This window comes from Perca fluviatilis, chromosome 6, assembly GCF_010015445.1.
Source record: "Perca fluviatilis chromosome 6, GENO_Pfluv_1.0, whole genome shotgun sequence".
Lineage (NCBI taxonomy): Eukaryota > Metazoa > Chordata > Actinopteri > Perciformes > Percidae > Perca > Perca fluviatilis.
In genome coordinates this window covers 34,150,383-34,170,362 of record NC_053117.1, presented here as the reverse complement: position 1 = coordinate 34,170,362, position 19,980 = coordinate 34,150,383, and the positions used below count along the sequence as shown (strand labels likewise).

The 19,980-nt window shown below is 38.5% G+C and overlaps 1 protein-coding gene across 1 annotated transcript; it reads left to right on the top strand.

Annotated features, from left to right (window-relative positions):
• The first annotated feature begins 381 nt into the window (after positions 1-381).
• Positions 382-19,115, top strand: mrpl1 (mitochondrial ribosomal protein L1). The gene is made up of 10 exons (XM_039803020.1): positions 382-399; positions 480-571; positions 3,215-3,323; positions 3,633-3,900; positions 10,704-10,787; positions 11,143-11,214; positions 13,799-13,910; positions 14,107-14,207; positions 14,595-14,676; positions 18,966-19,115. Coding segments are annotated over exons 1-10 (1,026 nt in total). The 5' UTR covers positions 382-397; the 3' UTR covers positions 19,070-19,115.
• Positions 19,116-19,980: the final 865 nt, after the last annotated feature.

Sequence of the window (19,980 nt, the reverse complement as noted above, 5' to 3'; positions counted from 1 at the left end):
GGTTTAAACTCATTTTTAACATTAAGAATACAATATTACCCAAGATGCAGTCAAAAAGCCGTAGTTTACTGTCCCCACTTTAAAGCAATCCGAAGTGAATATAGCATTTTTCTGTATCAAAGTATTACCAAACTCAATTTAAATCATACGTTTACTCACACATCGCAGAGGATTAATTCATGTTTTTTCTTATAATATGTATAAAACACCGGGAAATTCGGCATTCATTTAATCCAGCAAGAAAATGTTCAGTTAAATTATAGCTGTATGAATTCCTCTCTAGATTTGCCTAAATGATCCTATAAGTCAAACATTTACTAAAATAAGTAAAGATTAGTTTATCAAACGCATGCCGAAAATTAAAGTGGAACTAAACATTCTACTTATTTAGTATCTGATGTATGTTTTGAGAATTTACCAATATGTTTGGAAATGATAGATTAACAGTTTTTGAACGGAGATATGGTTTTACTTTCCAGGTGGAACTTTTCAATACGTATCGCTGTTTTCACACGGACCGGACCAACGGCATTCCCAGACATGGCGACCTGCACGCGGACTATATGGGGAGGTCAGTCGTTTTGTGTAATTTACTTTATTGTAACTGAGAGTAAAAGTGCAGGTCATCTAACGTTTTTACCGCAGAAAAGTAGCCTACATGCTATTTCTTCCAGGCTTCTTTTTTGGTGTCTCGTTTCGGTTAAAAGGCAAAACAGTCATTAGCTTGTTAGCTTGCTGCTCTGTTCCCTAACGTCATAGATATATACACACTAACGTTGGCCCTCTTGGATGACAAGTAACGTTAACGTTACAGATCCCAAATGTGTGTACATTTTACTGTCACCTAGCTAACTTATTGAAGAATTCCCCACATGGGGCAACATTACTCAAGAGTACATTTTAATTATTTAGATCTTCCGTTTAATAGGGTATTAATGCAATTAACAATGTAACGTTAGCTTTTAATTGACCAAAAAAGAGCGCCCTTGTAGCAAAACCGGTCGTGGTGAACGGTGACGAGAAGTGCTAACGAGTTTATAAAAAAAGTTGATACTATGGTATATATATATATATATATATATATATATATATATATATATATATATATATATATATATATATATATACAGAATAAAAACCACCAAAACAGCTATTTATCTATTAGCTGTTATGGGCTGTATATATCAGCATCTGTCTCTGCCTCCAGGACTAACCACAACCAGGGTTCATACGTTTTGAAAAAACCTGGAAAAGTTATGGAATTTGAAAAATGCAAATTCCAGGCCTGGAAAGGTTTTGGAAACCTAAAAAGACCCAGAATGTTTTGGAAAAGTCATGGAATTTTTTTTTTAACACAACATAATAATATGTGATGTATTTTCACGTCGTCTTAACCTCAACATTTTATTCGGGGAGCGATATTACGAACCCCGCTATAAACCACATAAATTGTCGTTCATTTTATAGTTAAACCTCTGAGGGTAAACTTTAACACAGATTTGTATTCTTATTGTATAATGTCAACTGACATTTTCAGGAACACAGTCATGGAAATTTGCCGAAAAGTATTGGTTAAAATGCGTATGAACCCTGCACAACACTTCAACCAATTAAAACTGCATTTAATTAATTTGATTTGCATCCTGCACAGTCAGTAAAGCGGTACAGACACCGATTTACAACCGCACCAACACGAGGCAGCTATTCCCATGACAAATCCCTCCGGTCATTCCGGGATTTATTACTTATTATAACAAACAGAAAATTTAGATTCTCCCAGACTGTGAAATAAGTGAAAAGTGCTTTTGATGGTAAACAAAAGTAGCACTGGTGGCATGTTAACTAGTGCCAGGGAACACGTGCACACTAGCTTTAAATTTGCAAAGCACATTTTATTTTGCAAATCAGTGAGCTCTGTTTCAATAAAATAATATTGGTACAGGCAGATTTTCATCCACAGACATTAAAAAATCTTTATAGTTTCCTACAAAATAGCACACCACTAGATGCGGTCTGCTTCAATTTGGCAGAGATAAGCCCTGATGCATACCTGCTGCATTGGAGATGTCAAATGCTACAAGATCTTTACACTTTTTGCAGGTTTTAAACTAGAAAGGATATATTTTTGAGTATTCAGTGTTTCCCACAGATTAGGAAGCGAGAGAGAGAGAGACGCACGCACGCAGTTGGATGCTGTCCTCATCTCCTACTTCAATGCCTAACAAATCTATTTCTTTCTCTCCCCTGTCTTTCACTGGTTGAAGCCTGGAAATACTGTAAAACAAATTAATAACATAACTAATTCCACTGGTCGGGCTGTTCAGCTCTGTTTCAGAATGATACCTCCGGTTCATCCTCAACACTTGCCTTTTTCAGTTGCGGAAAATACTTTTCAGTAGGCTACTCATCTGGATTGAAGCAGCAAACTAAGAGTAAAAAATGACATAACATTATTTATAATACGTTTATTTGATTCACAGCTGCTACATATAGTGTTTTGACCTCGACAACTCTGCATTTTACCGCAAACTTGCGACTAGTTAACTTTCTAAAGCAGGCACAATCGCTTGTTTGCTAAGAGTCGGGTCGGAACTCCAACGTTAACACACTGACAACATTTTATTCAGAATCAAAAAAATGTTATAACACTTTTTAATGTGTGATTGTGTAAAGGTGTTCACGAGATAGATACCAACCTTTCGTGAACTTGTGAATTTCGCCAGCCGTCTTCTCTCCTTGATGGAGACAGACGCTGTGTGCACAGTGGGATCGATGGTGTTTTAAGCCTCCAACGTCGCCTATCGGCTAAATGTGTCCCGGCTATTCCAGGCACTACTACAGGCACTAACCCTCACCGTAACCTTAAACATAAGCATTGCCGCGATGCCTGGAAGGTGACGTTTGGGGGCTTAAAAAACCCAACGCCCCACGGTGTGTGTGTGAGCAAGACACAAGTGACAGAGAGACGGAGGAGAGCAGGGAAAGGAAATGCAGAAGAAAGTATTTTAAATAGCGTTTAAAAAAAAATAATAACGAAACGCAATGTGCGGCGGCCTGTGTTGATAGTGAGGCGGACCGCCACACAATAGTCTATGTGTGGGCAACATTGGTATTTGTGAACATTTCTCTGCATCATTTGACCCAAATGGAGGTCGTCACTTGCACCCTGTGTCTCTTTGTTTTAATTTCTTAACAGCTTTTTTCTCTTTTGCAGTTGTAGCAGGATGTCAGAGGCAGCTGCTGAGAGCTGGTGGTCCCGCCTACACAGGCGTCTTACATACTGCACTGAGGAATCCACCCATCAGGTCTTTCGCAGCTGTAAAGTAAGTTTATGAACCTTTAGTTTAATAAAACCAACTTTAAAGATCTTTTATCCAGGGTAGATTTTCTGTCCAATAGAATCAGTTTGTTGTTCAATTCAGTTCAATTTTATTTATAGTATCAAATCATAACATAGGTTATCTCGAGACACTTTACAGATAGAGTAGGTCTAGACCACACTCTATAATTTACAAAGCCCCAACAATTACAATAAGTCCCTCAAGAGCAAGCACTGTCAGCAGATAAAAACGTGAACTGGGCCTGGTGATCCAAATATTTTTCAGTTTAACATCTCCCTTATTGTTTGTCAGAGCACTAAGGAAAGACAAGAAAGAGGACACAGAGAAAGAGGTGAAGAAAGAAAAGAGGGTCATCGATGACAAAGACAGACACAAGCCATATGGCAAGACGGCATGGGCGCCTGTGGATGACGTGTACGTTATGAGGTACTACCCCCGGACAATCTACAATGCGGCAGACGCCATCGACATGCTGAAGAAATTTCAGATGTTGGACTTCACTCCCCACAAGCAGCCTATTTACATCGATCTGAGGCTAGACATGAAATTGGAAAAAAAGGTAATGGCAGGAGTTCTAAGTGTTGTTTGTAGCTTTCTTTGGATCAATTCTGCCTATATTAGATAGGAAACAGTGGAGAGCTGAAAGGAACAGTCTTTCCTAGAAGGTATTCATGTTAATGTGTTGCACTCTGTTATTTAAAGGTCCCATGGCATGAAAATTTCACTTTATGAGGTTTTTTTTAACATTAATATGCGTTCTCCCAGCCTGCCTATGGTCCCCCAGTGGCTAGAAATGGCGATAGGTGTAAACAGAGCCCTGGGTATCCTGCTCTGCCTTTGAGAAAATGAAAGCTCAGATGGGCCAATCTCTCCCCTTTCTCTGCTTTGCCCGCCCAGAGAATTTAGCCCACTCATTAGAGACATCAAACGAGCCAGGTGGCAGTTGGTCAAGGCCACACCCCCACTCTTCACCTTGCCCCCCTCCTCTCCTCCTCAATAGCTAAAGACACAGAAATGGCACATCCTAAGGAAAGCTCATTGTAGGATTGGCTATAGTGCCTTTAATTCTGCACCAAGGCTGAATTTCGGGAAAGAGACTTCAGATACAGTATTAGGGGACCACTAAGGTCTATATAAAAGCATCCAAAGAGCACCATGTCATGAGACCTTTAAGTTAAAAGTGACCGAAATAGTCAAATGAGAAGGAAAAAAAAGTTCAAACTCTGGCTCCTTTTTCACCTTTGCACAGCAGGCCAATTGTTGTACGAAGTGGGTGCGAATGTTGAATTGTCTGTATCGGAAATTCGGAATGCATAATAAGGATATAATAACTGTAGTGGCGATTTGTCCTCAGGCTAAACAAACAAAAACTCAAAATCAAACTGTCATTGAGACACCAAAGGAATGAATCTTACGCAGAGAAAAAAAAAACATGTTTATTGTCCAGGCAAAGATGGCATTTTGTGAGGTTTATTTTTCAGTTTTCGGCAAGCAAACATCTCAAAAAAAAAAAAAAAAATAAAAAATATATATATATATATATATATATATATATATATATATATATATATATATATATATATATATATCCTTCACCTGGTGGCTCAGGCTGCGTGGTACCTTCAAATCAAAATCACTAACGGATACTTAAAGTAACCAAAATAAAGATACTAATGATATGATCAAACATATTCCGCTGTATAATTCAAACAAAACAGCAACACAAATAAATAAGTAAATATTTAACTTTTAAATAGAACAAAACAACGAATAGCTCCAACAACAATAGATCTTTAAATTAATATGGAACTATTATATTAATAGATAGAGATTTGTTTTTTGGGATTTAGAAACTAATACTCAATTTAGTTCCACTATGTGATTTCTTACATGTATTTTGTGTTTCATATATATATATATATACATATATACATACATACATACATACATACATACATACATATACACACACACACACACATACAGTGCCTTGCAAAAGTATTCACCCCCCTTGGCTTTTTACCTATTTTGTTACATTACAGCCTTTAGTTCAATGTTTTTTTTGAATCTGAATTTTATCTGATGAATCAGAACACAATAGTCTAAGTTGGTGAAGTGAAATGAGAAAAATATATACATAAAAATGTTTTTTTGAAATAAAAAAACAGAAAAAGTCAATGTGCATAACTATTCACCCCCCTAAAGTCAATACTTTGTAGAGCCATCTTTTGCGGCAATCACAGCTCCAAGTCGCTTGGGCTAAGTCTCCATGAGCTGGTCACATCTTACCACTGGGATTTTTGCCCATTCCTCCTTGCAAAACTGCTTCAGCTCCTTTAGGTTGGATGGTTTGCGCTTGTGAACAGCAGTCTTTAAGTCTGACCACAGATTTTCTATTGGATTGAGGTCTAGGCTTTGACTAGGCCATTTCAACACATTTACATGTTTCCCCTTAAATCACTCAAGTGTTGCTTTAGCAGTGTGTTTGGGGTCATTGTCCTGCTGGAACGTGAACCTCCGTCCTAGCCTCAAATCACGCACAGAGTGGTACAGGTTTTGCTCAAGAATATCCCTGTATTTGGCACCATCCATCTTTCCCTCAACTCCGATCAGTTTCCCAGTCCCGGCTGCTGAAAAACATCCCCACAGCATGATGCTGCCACCACCATGTTTCACTGTGGGGATGGTGTTCTTTGGGTGATGTGTTGGGTTTGCGCCAGACATAGTGTTTTCTTTGATGGCCTAAAAGTTCAATTTTAGTCTCATCAGACCAACGCACCTTCCTCCATACATTTTGGGAGTCTCCCACATGCCTTTTCGCAAACTCAAAACGTGCCATTTTGTTTTTTGCTGAAAGTAATGGCTTTCTTCTGGCCACTCTGCCATAAAGCCCAACTCTATTGAGCGTACGGCTTATTGTCGTCCTATGTACCGATACTCCAGTCTCTGCTGTGGAACTCTGCAGCTCCTCCAGGGTTACCTTAGGTCTCTGTGCTGCCTCTCTGATTAATGCCCTCCTTGCCCAGTCCGTGAGTTTTGGTGGGCGGCCGTCTCTTGGCAGGTTTGCTGTAGTCCCATGTTCTTTCCATTTGGTTATGATAGATTTAATGGTGCTCCTGGGGATCATCAAATATTTGGATTTTTTTTTTATAACCTAACCCTGACTTGTACTTCTCAACAACATTGTCCCTTACTTGTTTGGAGAGTTCCTTAGTCTTCATGGTAGTGTTTAGTTAGTGGTGCCTCTTGCTTAGGTGTTGCAGCCTCTGGGGCCTTTCAAAAAAGGTGTGTAATGTAATGTAATGACAGATCATGTGACACTTAGGCAAGGCAGCTTTATTTGTATAGCACATTTCAGCAACAGGGCAATTCAAAGTGCTTTACATAAAACATTAAAGAGCAGTTAGAAAACAATTAAAAACAATTTAAAAACATTAATAAACAAATTAAAAACATTAAAAGACAAGAATAAAATTGATAGTGCAGTATAAGAATAAAAGTTACAGTGCAGTATAAGAAATTAAAGTTAATAAAATAGTAATTTAAAGAAAAGCAACATCAAAAAGATAGGTCTTTAGCTTAGATTTAAAAGAACTGAGAGTTGCAGTGGACCTGCAGGTTTCTGGGAGTTTGTTCCAAATATGTGGAGCATAAAAACTGAACGCTGCTTCCCCCTGTTTAGTTCTGACCCTGGGGACAACAAGTAGACCTGTCCCAGACGACCTGAGAGGTCTGGGTGGGTCATAGTGTAGTAGCAGATCAGAAATGTATTTTGGCCCTAAACCGTTTAGTGATTTATAAACCAGTAAAAGTATTTTGAAATCAATTCTTTTAGGCACTGGAAGCCAGTGTAGAGACTTCAGTACTGGAGTGATGTGAACCACTTTCCTGGTTTTAGTGAAGACTCGAGCAGCAGCGTTCTGAATCAGCTGCAGCTGTCTGATTGACTTTTTAGGGAGACCTGTAAAGACACCGTTACAGTAGTCAAGTCTACTGAAGATAAAAGCAAAGTTTTTCCAGATCCTGCTGAGACATAAGTCCTTTAACCCTTGATATATTTTTAAGGTGATAATAGGCTGATTTTGTAATTGTCTTAATGTGGCTTTTAAAATTCAGGTCTGAGTCCATGACTAAACCAAGATTTCTGTCTTTGTCTGTTGTTTTTAACATTGTTGTTTGAAGCTGAGCGCTGACTTTCAACCGTTCCACTTTTGCTCCAAAAACAACCACCTCAGTTTTTTCTTCATTTAATTTAAGAAAGTTCTGGCACATCCAATCATTAATTTGTTCAATGCACATATTTAGTTGTTGTATTGGGCTATAGTTCCCTGGCGATAAGGTTATGTAAATTTGTGTCATCCGCATAACTATGGTAACTTATTTTGTTGTTTTCCATAATCTGAGCCAGTGGAAGCATGTAGATGTTAAACAGAAGAGGCCCCAGAACTGAGCCTTGGGGAACTCCGCACGTCATATTTGTATGCTCAGATGTATAATTACCTATAGACACAAAGTAGTCCCTATTCTTTAAATAGGATTCAAACCACTTTAGTACTGAGCCAGAAAGACCAACCCAGTTTTCCAGTTGGTCAAGTAATATGTCATGGTCGACCGTATTAAATGCAGCACTGAGATAAAGTAATACTAAGACAGAAATTTTGCCACTATCTGTGTTTTAAGTGGATGTCATTAAAGATTTTAACAAGAGCCGTCTTAGTGCTGTGGTCGAAAACCTGACTGGAAGGCATCAAAACTGTTGTTTAGCGATAAGAAAAGGTTGAGTTGTTGAAAAAACACTTTTTCTATGATTTTACTTAAAAATGGAAGGTTTGATATCTGCCTATAGTTACTCATTAGTGTTGTGTCTAGAGTGTTCTTTTTTAGGAGTGGCTTGATAACTGCTGTTTTCAGGGCCTGTGGGAAGATACCTGAGAGCAGAGATGTGTTTACAATCTGTAGAAGATCAGAAGCCAAACAATTCAAAACATTTTTGAAAACACCCGTTTGTAGAATATCAAGGCAACAGGAGGAGGTTTTCAGATGTTGTATAATGTCCTCCAGGTTTTTAAGGTAGATCGTATGAAATTGTGTCATATTGGAATTTGTTTTACGTGCACACTGTGACAGCACATATCCTGTACTTGATATGGAAGCACTGACTGTTTCTCTAATTTTCTGAATTTTGTCTGTGAAGAAGGAGGCAAAGTCATTGCAAGCCTTGGTAGACAACAGTTCAGATGCTACTGGTACCGGAGGGTTTGTTAATCTATCAACAGTAGCAAACCAAGCACGTGAATTATTATTATTTCTGGCGATAATGTCAGAGAAAAAGGACCGCCTTGCATTCCTTGGTTCCAAATTATAAATGCGAAGTCTCTCTTTATAAGTGTTATAATGGACCTGGAGATTAGTTTTTCGCCAACTGCGTTCAGCTTTAAGACACTCTCTTTTTTCTGGTCTCACCACTATAAAATTACTCCATGGAGATTTTTTCTTACCAGAGACAGACTAGCTTTTGACATCAATAACATTTGTAATTTTACAGTTGAAATTATCTACAAGCTCAGTCACTGAGGCCCCAGTGAGGGTGGGTGTAGAGGAGAAAAGCTGAATGAATGATTCACTGGTGTTTTCAGTGATATACTTTTTTCTGATTACCTTTGTTTGAACACTTTTGGGCACAGATATAGTGCCGTTAAAGAAAACACAGGAATGATCAGAGAGAGCAACATCAGTCACCACAATCTTGGAAATGTTTAGACCCTTGGAGATAATCAAGTCCAGTGTGTGCCCCTTATTGTGCTGAGTCAGTCCATAGCTCTCAAAAACGCAACACAGTTCTTTGGTCCCTCGGTCCTGGGGGTTGTCAACATGAATGTTAAAATCACCAACAATAATTACACGGTCCAAGTTTATACAGATTATAGACAACAGTTCATTAAAGTCGTCAAAGAAGTTTGCACAGTATTTAGGTGGCCTGTAGATATTTAGAAGTATAGCTTGAGGGGAGGATCTTAGCTGAAGAGCCACATATTCAAAAGAAGCAAAATTTCCATAAGATAATTGCGAACATTGGAATGAGTCATTAAACAAAATGGCGACTCCACCTCCTTTCTTATTCACTCTATTCTCACTCATAAAACTGAAGTTAGGGGGGGCTGACTCAGTGAGAACAGCAGCACTATTATTATGGTCCAACCAGGTTTCAGTTAAAAACATAAATTACTTAGATTGCACAGGTGGACATACTTTCACTAATTATATGACTTCTGAAGGTAATTGGTTGCACCAGAGCTTTTTATGGTATTCATAACAAAGGGGGTGAATACATACGCACATGCCAATTTTCAGTTTTTTATTTCTAAAAAATAGTTTTATGTATATAATTTTTCTCATTTCACTTCACCAACTTAGACTATTGTGTTCTGATCCATCACATACAATTCAGATAAAAAAAAACATTGAACTAAAGGCTGTAATGTAACAAATTAGGTAAAAAGCCAAGGGGGGTGAATACTTTTGCAAGGCACTGTGTGTATATACACACACACAGTATATCTTTTAAAAGCACAACTGAAGGGAGTATGAGATCTAGTTTCCGTTGCCAAAGACTACTTTGGTCTAAATAGCTAAATTATCACATCTATATTGCTATGAACTTTAGGAAATCTCAGCAGAGTTAAGTCTGCACCCAAGAGCTGGCTCTCCACATGAAGAGACTTCTTGAAATGTGCATTTGGATGACCCTCAGCTCCTTTGACTTCATGGATATGCTCTGCATTAAGTCCATGAATCTGTGGGGAAGTCTGGACATTTGTTTATAGTCACTGATGTATCCCAGAAATCACCAGCTGCTTTATTTTAACAATCTAACTGGACCCTCAGAATAGAGCAGGATGTCCTGATAACGCTTGATCACCTGCCAAAGTGCCTGCTAGAGACTACTTTTAGCAGTCAGACTTGGCAGACTTGTTTGCCTTCCACAAATCTGAGCGATATTTAGCAGTCTTTGCAACATGAGTTTTGGTTACTCGGCAAAAACAGTGTGACACAGAGGAATAAAAACCTCAGTAGTTTGTTTCCACACCGCAGGACTGCAGTGCTGCTATGTTGTCCAGACAGTCCTCATGAGACAGACTTAACTTAGCTTCATCTGTCTGTCTGCAGAACCTATGCAGAACCAATGTTGCTATGCATAATGAATTAAGAACACTCCAGAGAAATGAAAAATTAAAGTTGTGGCGGAATAGATTTAATACTTTATTATCTGAGCTTGCTCTATGATTGACATCCCTCCTGATTTTTTTAGAGCATGATGAGGGTTTAAAACTATAATAATTGATTTTTTTTTTCTCCTCACAGAAAAAAGTTGACCCCTTTGTCAGCACGGTGCACTTACCACACCCCTTCAAGACAGAGATGAACAAAGTTTTAGTTTTTACTGAGGTAAAAAGTTTTATTTTTCTTCCCCTTCAGCCTCACTGAATCTTATTTCATAGCCAGTTGATTGCCTGCTGTTGATGAATTGCTTTAATATTGTCTAAACGTGATTCAGATTTGCTGCAGCACCTTCTAATTTGTTGCCCCGTTTGTCTGTAAAGAATGGGCTCGGGTGTTTTGATCATAGAACCCTACAAGCAGGATTTGATTAATATTCCTGTCGAGCAGCACAGGTTGTGGGTTGTAACTTAGATGTTGCATGTTAACGACCAAAACGATTTATGACTGGTGGGGTCTGCCAGACTTTGACACACCCAAATCAGATTTAAATGTGTAACGTTGCTCCTGTTTTTCTCTGCAGGATGTTAATCAAGCTAAAGTTGCCCGGGAGAACGGAGCTGTGTTTGCTGGGGGAGCAGAGCTCATACAGCCGGTGAGTTGGTTAAACAAAGGTGTGTGTGTGTGTGTGTGCGTGTGCGTGTGTGTGTGCGTGTGCGTGTGCGTGCAGGTGCGTGCAGGTGCGTGTCAGAGGTGTCAAGTAACAAAGTACAAATACTTAAGTAGAAATTTTGGGTACTGGAGTAATTATTATATTCACACAATTATTTGTACTTTCTTCTCTTTACATTTTAAAAATAGCCTCATTACTCCTATTTCAGTTCGGCTTGGTTTAATTCCAGCTTGTCATTAAAAAAAAAAAAAAAACACAAAATCATCATATCTCCCGCTCCATGAAACACATGTCAATGCTCAGTAGTACACATATATGGTTCTTTAATGTATTCGCATTGTACTAAAATGCGTTCATTTTCAATGGGCATAAATGCGGCTGAAACCGGTGCATCCCACATTTTTCAACATTAACATTTAAACATAACATTATAGTCATTATGGCCTTAAGAAAATTGTTGTTTTTGTGGAGGTGGGGTAGTGCACTATAGGCCCCTGTGGCGCGGCCTATGCTTTACTTTAATACTTTAAGTAGTTTTGAAACCAGTACTTTTACACTTTTACTTGAGTAAAAAGCTTGAGTTGATACTTCAACTTAACTACAGAAATCTTTTTAAACCCTAGTATCTGTACTTCTACTTGAGTAATGAATGTGAATACTTTTGACACCTCTGATATATACACTTGAAACGCAATGCATGTCAATGCTCAGTAGTACACATATATGGTTCTTTAATGTATTGGCATTGTACTAAAATGCGTTCATTTTCAATGGGCATAAATGCGGCTGAAACCGGTGCATCCCACATTTTTCAACATTAACATTTAAACATAACATTATAGTCATTATGGCCTTAAGAAAATTGTTGTTTTTGTGGAGGTGGGGTAGTGCACTATAGGCCCCTGTGGCGCGGCCTATGCTTTACTTTAATACTTTAAGTAGTTTTGAAACCAGTACTTTTACACTTTTACTTGAGTAAAAAGCTTGAGTTGATACTTCAACTTAACTACAGAAATCTTTTTAAACCCTAGTATCTGTACTTCTACTTGAGTAATGAATGTGAATACTTTTGACACCTCTGATATATACACTTGAAACGCAATGCATAACAGTGGAGCATGGTTCATTGCATTTAACTTCAATTGGATCGTCTTTGCAAACAATTGCCATATTGTGATATATCAATATTGGAAAATATATATATATATATATATATATATATATATATTTACTTTAACTGTGTGAATTTGAATAAAATTAAACACTCAAACCTCTGAGTTGTAAAACTACCACAGTCACAAGGGCAGTTAATGTTGCAGGTAGGGGTGGCAGTAGCTCAGTCTGTAGGGACTTGGGTTGGGAACCGGAGGGTTGCCGGTTCAAGTCCCAGTACAGAGTGTGGATTGGTAGCTGGAGAGATGCCAGTTCACCTCCTGGGCACTGCTCTTGAGCAAGGAACCGTACCCCCCCCAACCGCTCAGGGCGCTGGTCCAGCACTGGCAGCCCACTCACTCTGACATCTCTCAATTTGTGCATGAATAGGTCCTGAGCATGTCTGTGTGTATTTCAGGCATGTGTGTAGTGATTTCTAACAAACAGAGTGTAAATTGTAATTTCTCCAATAAACAGTATAAATGAAATTAAATAATAAACCCAAATAATTTAAGCCTTGTATACACCTGATTGTGGTTGGTGTAGACATGTATAAGGCATCATGGTGGTAGTTTTTGAGGCAGAAGAAAAGATTCCTCTCTGTGTGTGTGTTTGTTTCAGATAGGACTTCGGTTATTAAATGAATCAGTCAATCACTTAATTTGTGCTCAAAGAGCAATTGGTGATGCAGCAGAGAAACAAAAAATATCAACACCAAGCACATAGACATATCATATAGATACAAGTTAAAACTAGAATTGATTAAACAGTTAAAATATAAATAGGAATTTAAATGCTTAAGATGTTAAGGATTGTGTCTTCAACGTGCTCATGTCACCTTTTCCTCAGTTAGGTTTAGAGATGGAAGAGGGTATGAAAGTGTTTTTGTATATGTTAGGCTAATGGGACTCTATCTACAGTATACGGTGTAATATCAGCTGATAGTTATAGTTTTAGTTTTGACTGTTCCATATCTAAACATATTTCAAGTTGATGTTCATTTTCAAGGCTGCAGTTTGTTTTAAGTCAATTTCCAGTTAATGTGTTTAAGTTACATTTATCTAATAGTATACCTGCTTTTCATGCAGCGTCTGCTTTAAACTATTACTATTTATATAAGGCAGCTACACAGGTAAGCAGTTTGTATCACACAATCACTGTTTTTATAAGTGAGTGTTGGCAACTAAAATGGTACAAAGAAGCCAGATAGTTCCTGTATGCTATGTTCATTTATTAATTGGCTGCTAAAATCACAATCTGAAATTTTGTCAGAAAATGAATCTGTCAACAACTACATTTGTATTTGCTCCATTTATTGTCTGCTGTTAATTTGACTCTAAGTATCATTTAGACTCCCTGCAGGAGTCTTTAAAGTTGAATCTAATCAGTTGAATCTAATTTTATTCATTTCCAGATCTTAGATGATGAAATTTCAGCAGACTTCTACGTAGCGGTGCCAGATATACTGCCAAAGCTTGTACCGCTAAAAAACAAACTGAGGAAGAAGTTTCCAAAGAGCAAGAGAGGTAAGCTGAGGGTCAAAACAATATATGTGGCCCTGGTGTGTCTCTGCAGATTGACGATTTAACTCATGTGAAGAGGTATTAGGATTGAAAACCTGATTTCAAGACAACAAAGACAACTAAATGTCCAAAGTGTAAATATATTCATGACTACAGAGGACATCATCGCTGATCAATTCTATTCTCTGTTGACACTCAGGCTCGGTCGGCATTCACATTCCCAAGATGTTGGAGTTGTTTAAAACGGGTCACGAGTACATGGTGGAGAGCGACTGCTACGTCAGGACCCAGATAGCTATGGTACGTCTCAACAAGTTGCTGCAGAGTGTGACTGTAATAGCTGATAGTGATATGTGAGGGGTCCACAGAGGTAGTTTTACATTTTAAATCTTGCAAGTTAAAGTGGTCAAGGCTTAGAGAGAAATCCTGATTAAATAAGTAAAAAGGAAACTGGAACATAACATATGTGCATCCTGAGGAAGACTGTGGGATATGTTTGGGTGTATTTCCGCATGAAATACAATTTTTAAATTAGCTTTTTTTGTCCCTGTGTTTTGCGCTTTTACATTTGAGCTTCCACCAGGCTACATTTTGAATTGCACAAGACAAGGAAAAAACAAATATTGTTCTATAAAATACATTTTGTTTAGTTGCAGTAGTAATATTATTTTCTCTCCTTTTGCACAGCTCGACATGTCCAAAGAACAAATCTTTGCCAACCTGCAAACTATCCTGATTGATGTTTGCTCCCACCGACCTGCTAATATGGGTACGTTGACCAAAACCAACCCATAAATCGCAACACACAAGTTCAGGGCTGCTCTTCTTCAGCAGCTGATGAGCTCCTTCTAGCTGTTTTGACAGCTCTTCAGGATATAATAGCACTATGTTGATTGATTTTTTTTCTTCGCCTGAATGGTTGTTGGAGAGAAAAAGCTTTAAAAAAAAAAAAAAAGATCTAGCTTTCATCTGCTGGCTGGTTTAGATTTCCCTCCCTGGTTCAGATTACATCTCTGTAGTGAGACTAATGGAGTCAACATGCCCACCAGGCGTTCTTTGTGATCTTTCCAGGCTTACGGTTGCAGTTTCTTAATCAAGTGGTTTTAACTTTTTTACTCCAAAACGAGAGTGATTAGTCCAGTCACCTTTCCTGTTTTTACTAGTTAATAGCCGGGCTTCATGTGGATCCAGAGAGGGAAGATTTAATGGTCTTATCAAAATCAACTCATGTTTTCATCCACATTTAGCTGGAAAGAAGAGATAAAGGTGACTGACTTGTGCAATTTAATTATTATATTGGGTGTTATATTAACACATATACAAGTTTTCAAATGAAAAGCCCAGGGCTTCAAACCTGGATCTTTCTCTGCAATGTGTCTTTTTCAAAGAAATGCGTAGATGGATGTGTTTTATCCAATTTACTATACATCTTTTTTGGATGTACTTTGCCCATTACACCCATTCATTTCTCAACATTATGATCAAATCAAATCAAAAAATTGTGTAATTCATCACAGTGACCATGAAGTCTGCATTTTATTCTTGTCAAACAACAATTAAACAATCTGCATTTAGACTGCTCTACCACACAACATTAATGTAACATTTATGTTCACTGTGATGGATCACACAACTCTGCTAATTGATTTGCATAATCTGCAGGCATTAATGGAAACTAATGCCTGCAATGGTAGGACAAATAAATTGAAAAATCTGAAACTGCATGCATTTGAAGATCGTCAACCAAAGTATAGAATATACATGATTTGTAATGAAGGAAAACATGAAACTAAAACTTTAAAAATAGAAAATTGTTATGGCCCTTTAAACACGGAGTGAAAATGACCCAAGTTTCCCCCGACGAGGCAGCCGGTGCTCGTCCCAGTGCTGGTATAAACTGACAGGGTTTTTAGTATGTTGCACATTTGCTTCACTTTCCGTTCGATAATAAGATACAGAGTGTAATCATCAGCTAATGGACCCTCATTGGAGGCAGAGGCTTAAACGGTCAGCAATGTAATTGATTCTGAGCTTTCTCAATAAAATGTCATTAACAGTGCTGAAGTAAACTGCAGACCTTTCAGAAACGCTGATTGCGGTCACATTGAAACCCGGTGGCTTTTTGTGACTTGGAACTTCTCATATCAAGTACTCTTTACTTTCTCATTTATCTTGGATCTCTCTCTTGAGGATCATATTGCCTCTAAGGCATTCATCTCTTCAGCCGGCCACTGAATAATGAGTTTTTTGCTTAGATTTACTTCCTATAGGGGTACAAAATGCGTTCTAACCACAGACGAAATGTACCGCAGTTTGTATAAATCCTCCCAGTTCAGGTTGACTCAAGTACAGTTGCTTGGGCCTCAATCAATCAATTAATTTATTATTTGTCCCAGAGGGCAATTTCTGTCGCAGCAGGCATAAAGCATAAAAACATAGATACGTGTATTAAAGCACATAAATGCACAACAGATTACAGTATAGTTTACAGTAGATTATCGTCAAGAAAGACATATCATTCCCGGGGCGGCCTCTGGCTCACCCAGTGGGAGCGTTCGCCTCGTGTTGGCTGGGTCCTGCAGCGGCGTGGGTTCGGATCCGACCTGCTGCCCTTTGCTGCGTGTCATCCCCCATCTCTCTCCCCCTTTCATGTCTATCCACTGTCACTACTACTAAAGAAGGGAAAAGCCCAAAAAATAAGAAAGACATATCATTCCCTATCGTCAACAAACTACAAGTACAGTGTGAACTGTTACTGTCCTATCATCATCATGAACATTATCGTCCCCATCCTCAACAACAACAACCCCCAAGCACAGTGTGTACTGTCACCGTCATCCTATTATTATCATCATCAGCATCACCATTCACCACAGGCAATGGAAACTAAGATGTTACCTCCTTCTGCTAATAGCATTTTAAAGCATGAATGGAGACAGGAATAATAGTTTTTTTTTAACCTGTTTTTCTTGGTAACGGGCGCTGAGGCGTAGGCCAGATGTTTTTGTCATATTAGGTAGGTAGGTAGGTAGGTAGGTGGGTGGGTAATGCGGATTACCTAACAAACAAATCCAAGGTCACCAAAAAGAAAACGTCCTCTGCGGAAGTCATTCAACTTTTTCACTTCAGACCACAGCCAGCCAGCCAGCAGGTCTGTGGCTGCACTCAGCTTCTGATTGAAGTGCTCACAGTAAACTTGAGTTTGTGCAGTTTTATTCTGGATGTTTCCTGTGGGGACTCTTCGCCACTCACCCTGGAAATGTAATTGCTCTGCTCAACCTGCGCCGGGCTGCAGAGAGCATCCTCTGCACTACAGTGGCTGAGTGAAATGTCTCACTCAGTGGCTCGTTCCAGCTTCGTAATTTCGGCGGCGGTGCGTCGAGCCGAGGCACCTCGGCTTTTCTGAACTCTGTCAGCAAAGAGTCCTGCTGAGTTTATGCCAGCAAACATTATGCGGTAGTTCAGCAGAACTTAATTTCCTCTGCAGTCAGTAGTCAAGGATCATAAGATGTATATACTTACTGTTAACTTGAACAGCGGAGGTTCTTTCTTTATTTCCATTAATGTCTTTTAAAAAGTCTAATGGCTGCAGCGTGGGCAGAAACAAGAGGAAACTTCACAGAGAAATCCTTAAAGCGCTTCCCCTTGGGGAAGAAAACCCCAAGGGGTTTATGGGAATTATTCATGACAAAAAGCACCATGCAGATAAATAAAGACCTGAATGCAGGAAATCTGAGACAACAGGGAAAATTATGCTGAAATAACTATTCATAAGTTTAAAAGTAAATACATGGGAGAAAAAACTGCGAGGATTTTGTGCATGTTTTTAAATAAAAGAGACTCACAGGACGTGTGGGTGAGAGAGTGAAGGCAGCTGTTTAACATAATCTCATGCAGGCTGATGCTCAGCCTGATGTGTGTTAAAAGTTGTCAAGCTCCTTATTATTCTTTTTTTTTTAGCTTTGTTATCCAGGGAGACTCTGGCTCTAAATAACTTCTCACAACATATTTGTTTACAGTCATGCTTCTATAGAAATGTTGTAGACTGGGGTTACCAGGATTACAATGACCTAATATTAGAAGTTGGATGCTGTTCAGTATTGAATAGGAGAGAGGGGGGGGGCAAGGTGGAGGGTGGGGGTGTGGCCTTGACCAACTGCCACTTTGCTTGTTTGAAAGCCATGATGTCTCTCTCTCATGGGTGGGCCAAATTCTCTGGGCGGGCAAAGCAGAGAAAGAGGAGGTAACCTTTCCCCTTATGACCTCATAAGGAGAGGATTCCAGATCGGCCCATCTGAGCTTTCATTTTCTCAAAGACAGAGCAGGATACCCAGGGCTCGGTTTACACCTATCGCCATTTCTAACCACTGGGGAACCATAGGCAGGCTGGGGGAACTCATATTAATGTTAAAAAAATTCATAAAGTGAAATTTTCATGCCATGGGACCTTTTTTAAAAGTCAGGTTCTTCTTCAGTCTTAATTACGTATTCTTTGATCATGTATTTCTTAAACTACTGTAATTTGAAAATCAGAAAACAGTATTTTATTTAGTCAGCATTAATACTCTTGCATTGAGAAGTTTGAGATATTTTCTTGCGAGGATGCTTTTCTTTGTCATACATGATACTAAACTGAATATTTTTAGACTCTTGGACTGTTCAGACATCTGAAGACATCACGTTGGGCTGTGGAAACTGAAATATAATAATAATGAAAATAATCTTAATTATTATAGAAAATGATCAATACATTAATCACTAATTAAGATAAGGGTTAGTTGCAGCCCTATAAGCAATCAAAAATGAGAATACATTGCTTGATAGTGAAGATAGAGAAAGAACAGCAGCTTCATGGAATTGTTAACTGAATTTAAAAATAATATTGTTTGCATTGCAAAACCTGCATTTGGCCCATATGTTTTGTACAATTTGGTTTCATTTCAGTCTGATTCATGTATTTTTAATCGTGTCTGCCATTTTGTCGTTCATATCTCGCAGCAGCATCTAGCAAATTGTTCTTAAAACTGTTCTTTCTCTCCCCCTCTTCCTCCTCCTCAGGACCTTTGATCGAGCGGGCGATCATCGCCAGTCACACCAGTGAAGCTCTGTGGTTCAAGAGTGAAGACGTTTTACCGAAACCAGCAGAGGAGAAGGAGAAATGACCTGTTCTGTATATATTCACTGTATTGAATAAAGTATTTGTTCTGAGTTTGCGTCCTGAGTTCTGGTATTTAAAGTTGAAAAAAAAAAAGCGTAAAATGAGGACAAAACATACAGTAGAGAAAAGTGATTTTTATTGTTTTTTTCAAACGGGTAACTACAGCCCATAAAAGATCTAAAAAGGTTTGCGTGTTACCTAAATAATTACTTTAAATTTTAAATCCATTCCATATTGGTGCATCTAGGTAGCTCACATGGTTGAGCGTACGCCCCATGTACAAAGGCTCAGTCCTTGCCGCGGCGGCCGCGTGTGCCCTTTTGCTGCATGTCATTCCCCCTCTCTCTCCCCAATTTCCTGTCTACAGCTGTCCTATCTAATAATAGCCTAAAATGCCCAAAAATAATCTTAAAAATAAATTCCTTCCATATCAAGTTCAATTCCCCCTCGTTCAGTCTGGTATATCAACATTTTAGCCACTTTGTTTTTATGTTCTTAAACCTACAGTAGTTTTGAATTTAATATCTATTAAAAATGTAGTTAATGTGTTTGATTTGCTCGCTAAAACTGCAAATACCTTGTGAATGAATAAATTAATATCTGTATACTATAATTAGATATGATTCTCCAAATGTCCTTGAATATGGTGAAGTAGTATTCTGTTTCAAGTTATTCATTGTCATATGCACAACAATCAGAGAAGCAGTCGTTGGCAATGGATCTTTGGTCGCAGGCTCCCTTTTGATTGGGAAACATTCAGTGATCTGGGAAGAGATTGAAGTGATTTCTTGGTGTGAAATCATTAAGACACGATCTTGGATGAATTCATGCTATAGTTGTCAGAGGGGTGAGGGTGTCTCTGTTGAGTCTGGGTGCAATCCTGATCATCATACTGAATGGATAACCGCTGATCAT

What these genes read in the sequence shown, in the direction of transcription:
- mrpl1 (XM_039803020.1), top strand. An exon ending in GAGCAGAGCTCATACAGCCG is followed by an intron (nt 11,215 to 13,798) that starts GTGAGTTGGTTA and finishes ATTCATTTCCAG; the next exon opens with ATCTTAGATGATGAAATTTC. An exon ending in GTTTCCAAAGAGCAAGAGAG is followed by an intron (nt 13,911 to 14,106) that starts GTAAGCTGAGGG and finishes GTTGACACTCAG; the next exon opens with GCTCGGTCGGCATTCACATT.